The 1,418-nt window shown below is 36.9% G+C and overlaps 1 protein-coding gene across 1 annotated transcript; it reads right to left on the reverse strand.

Annotated features, from left to right (window-relative positions):
• Positions 1–516: 516 nt before the first annotated feature.
• On the reverse strand, positions 517–1,185 carry LOC141701456 (agamous-like MADS-box protein AGL62). Its single transcript, XM_074505105.1, has one exon. It carries the CDS (start codon positions 1,183–1,185, stop codon positions 517–519), a length of 669 nt encoding a protein of 222 aa, XP_074361206.1.
• Between the last annotated feature and the right edge of the window lie 233 nt (positions 1,186–1,418).

Below are 1,418 nucleotides of genomic sequence, written 5' to 3' on the forward strand. Positions count from 1 at the left end.
TTGTCAAATGCACGACAAAACCCGGTTCGCTTTGAGATCCAGTTCCTTGAGTCGCAAGTCAAAGTTCATCTTTCAAATCTAATTTATAGATTAATCAATTGCTTCTTCTTTTTTATTAATATTTCAAAAAAAAGTTGGTAATTTTTCTTTCCCAATATAACTTGTTTTGATATGAAAAACAAGATTATAAGTTGCGCGTTCATCCAACTCTCAGTGCTTATGTTAGTTGATGATGGCTATTTGAAACGAATGATGCCCAGAGGGCTCTCTTTTTTGATAACTTTTCAATAGTAATTGACATTTTAAGCTTAAAGAATATTTAGACATATGCAGCTGACCATTTTCAAAAAACAATATCCATTAAAACCTCAGAATAAACTTCAGATCAAACTGTTTGTCAAATTTAAGTTACAACTTTAACCAATAGATAGAAAAATGAACTTTCTTTTCCGGCAAAGCCACACAGCATCAATCAAAATGGAGACTCAGAACTGTCTAGCAAGACACAAACTCAGATTACGCAGCAAAGTTGCTCAGACCAAAATAACCATTACCATATCCGTAACCAGGGACATGAGAAGCAGGATCAATCTGATTAGGCTTAGCTTCAAACTGATTAAAGGCCCTGTGTCCATTAAAACCAAAAGGTGGCAAATTAGAATTTGCATTCTCAATCAAGATGCTATTAGCTTGATTGTTCACATTTTTCTTCAACGCTTCCATGCAGTCCTTCAATTGTTGAAGCTCATCAAATCCCATCTTTTCGACTGGAGATTCCCACCAAAACTGGCTCTGGCTAGCTTGCCTCATGTCATCAAGTGCCTCTCCTCTCTTCCTCTCACCCTCTAGTTCATTGAAAATCTGTGTGAGATGGAAGTTCAGCTCGCAAACAGTCATACTACGATGAGCTTCAACGAGATGGAGAGTGCTTGAGTTTGAAGGTGGAGGATTGCGACTAAAAAACCTATCAATTATACCTTCAACATTAGGATGTCCAAAGGAGAACACTTTTCCAGCTGGAGAAAAGACTATAATGGCAATCTCAACTCCACAAAGTGTACAGAGCTCACTTGCCTTCTTAAAAAGGCCTGATCGACGCTTTGAGAAGGTAACTTGCAGGTGATTCTTACGCTCTATTTTCGCAATCTTGATCTTTTGGCGGCCAATGCTGAACTTTTTGGCCATCACTAAACAAGCTATCAAGAACAGAAACCAAAAGAAAAGCAAATGGAGCAATGTTTATGTATGTTGAAGCTCTGATTTGTAGAGTAAAATCATTTGGTATTTATAAGAGGCTTGGCATTAACACTGAAAGCTGGCAAAAATTATAATCTCCTAATCTGTGTTAAGGGAATCAAACATATTGTTCCTGTGACAATATCAATGATTGGGGAGTTACAAAAATCTTATTTCTTAAT

The sequence above is a fragment of the Apium graveolens genome, unplaced genomic scaffold (assembly GCF_009905375.1).
Source record: "Apium graveolens cultivar Ventura unplaced genomic scaffold, ASM990537v1 ctg3855, whole genome shotgun sequence".
Classification (NCBI taxonomy): Eukaryota; Viridiplantae; Streptophyta; class Magnoliopsida; order Apiales; family Apiaceae; genus Apium; species Apium graveolens.

Coding starts and splice junctions, on each gene's coding strand:
- LOC141701456 (XM_074505105.1), bottom strand. CDS start 1,185: ATGGCCAAAAAGTTCAGCATTGGCCGCCAAAAGATCAAGATTGCGAAA.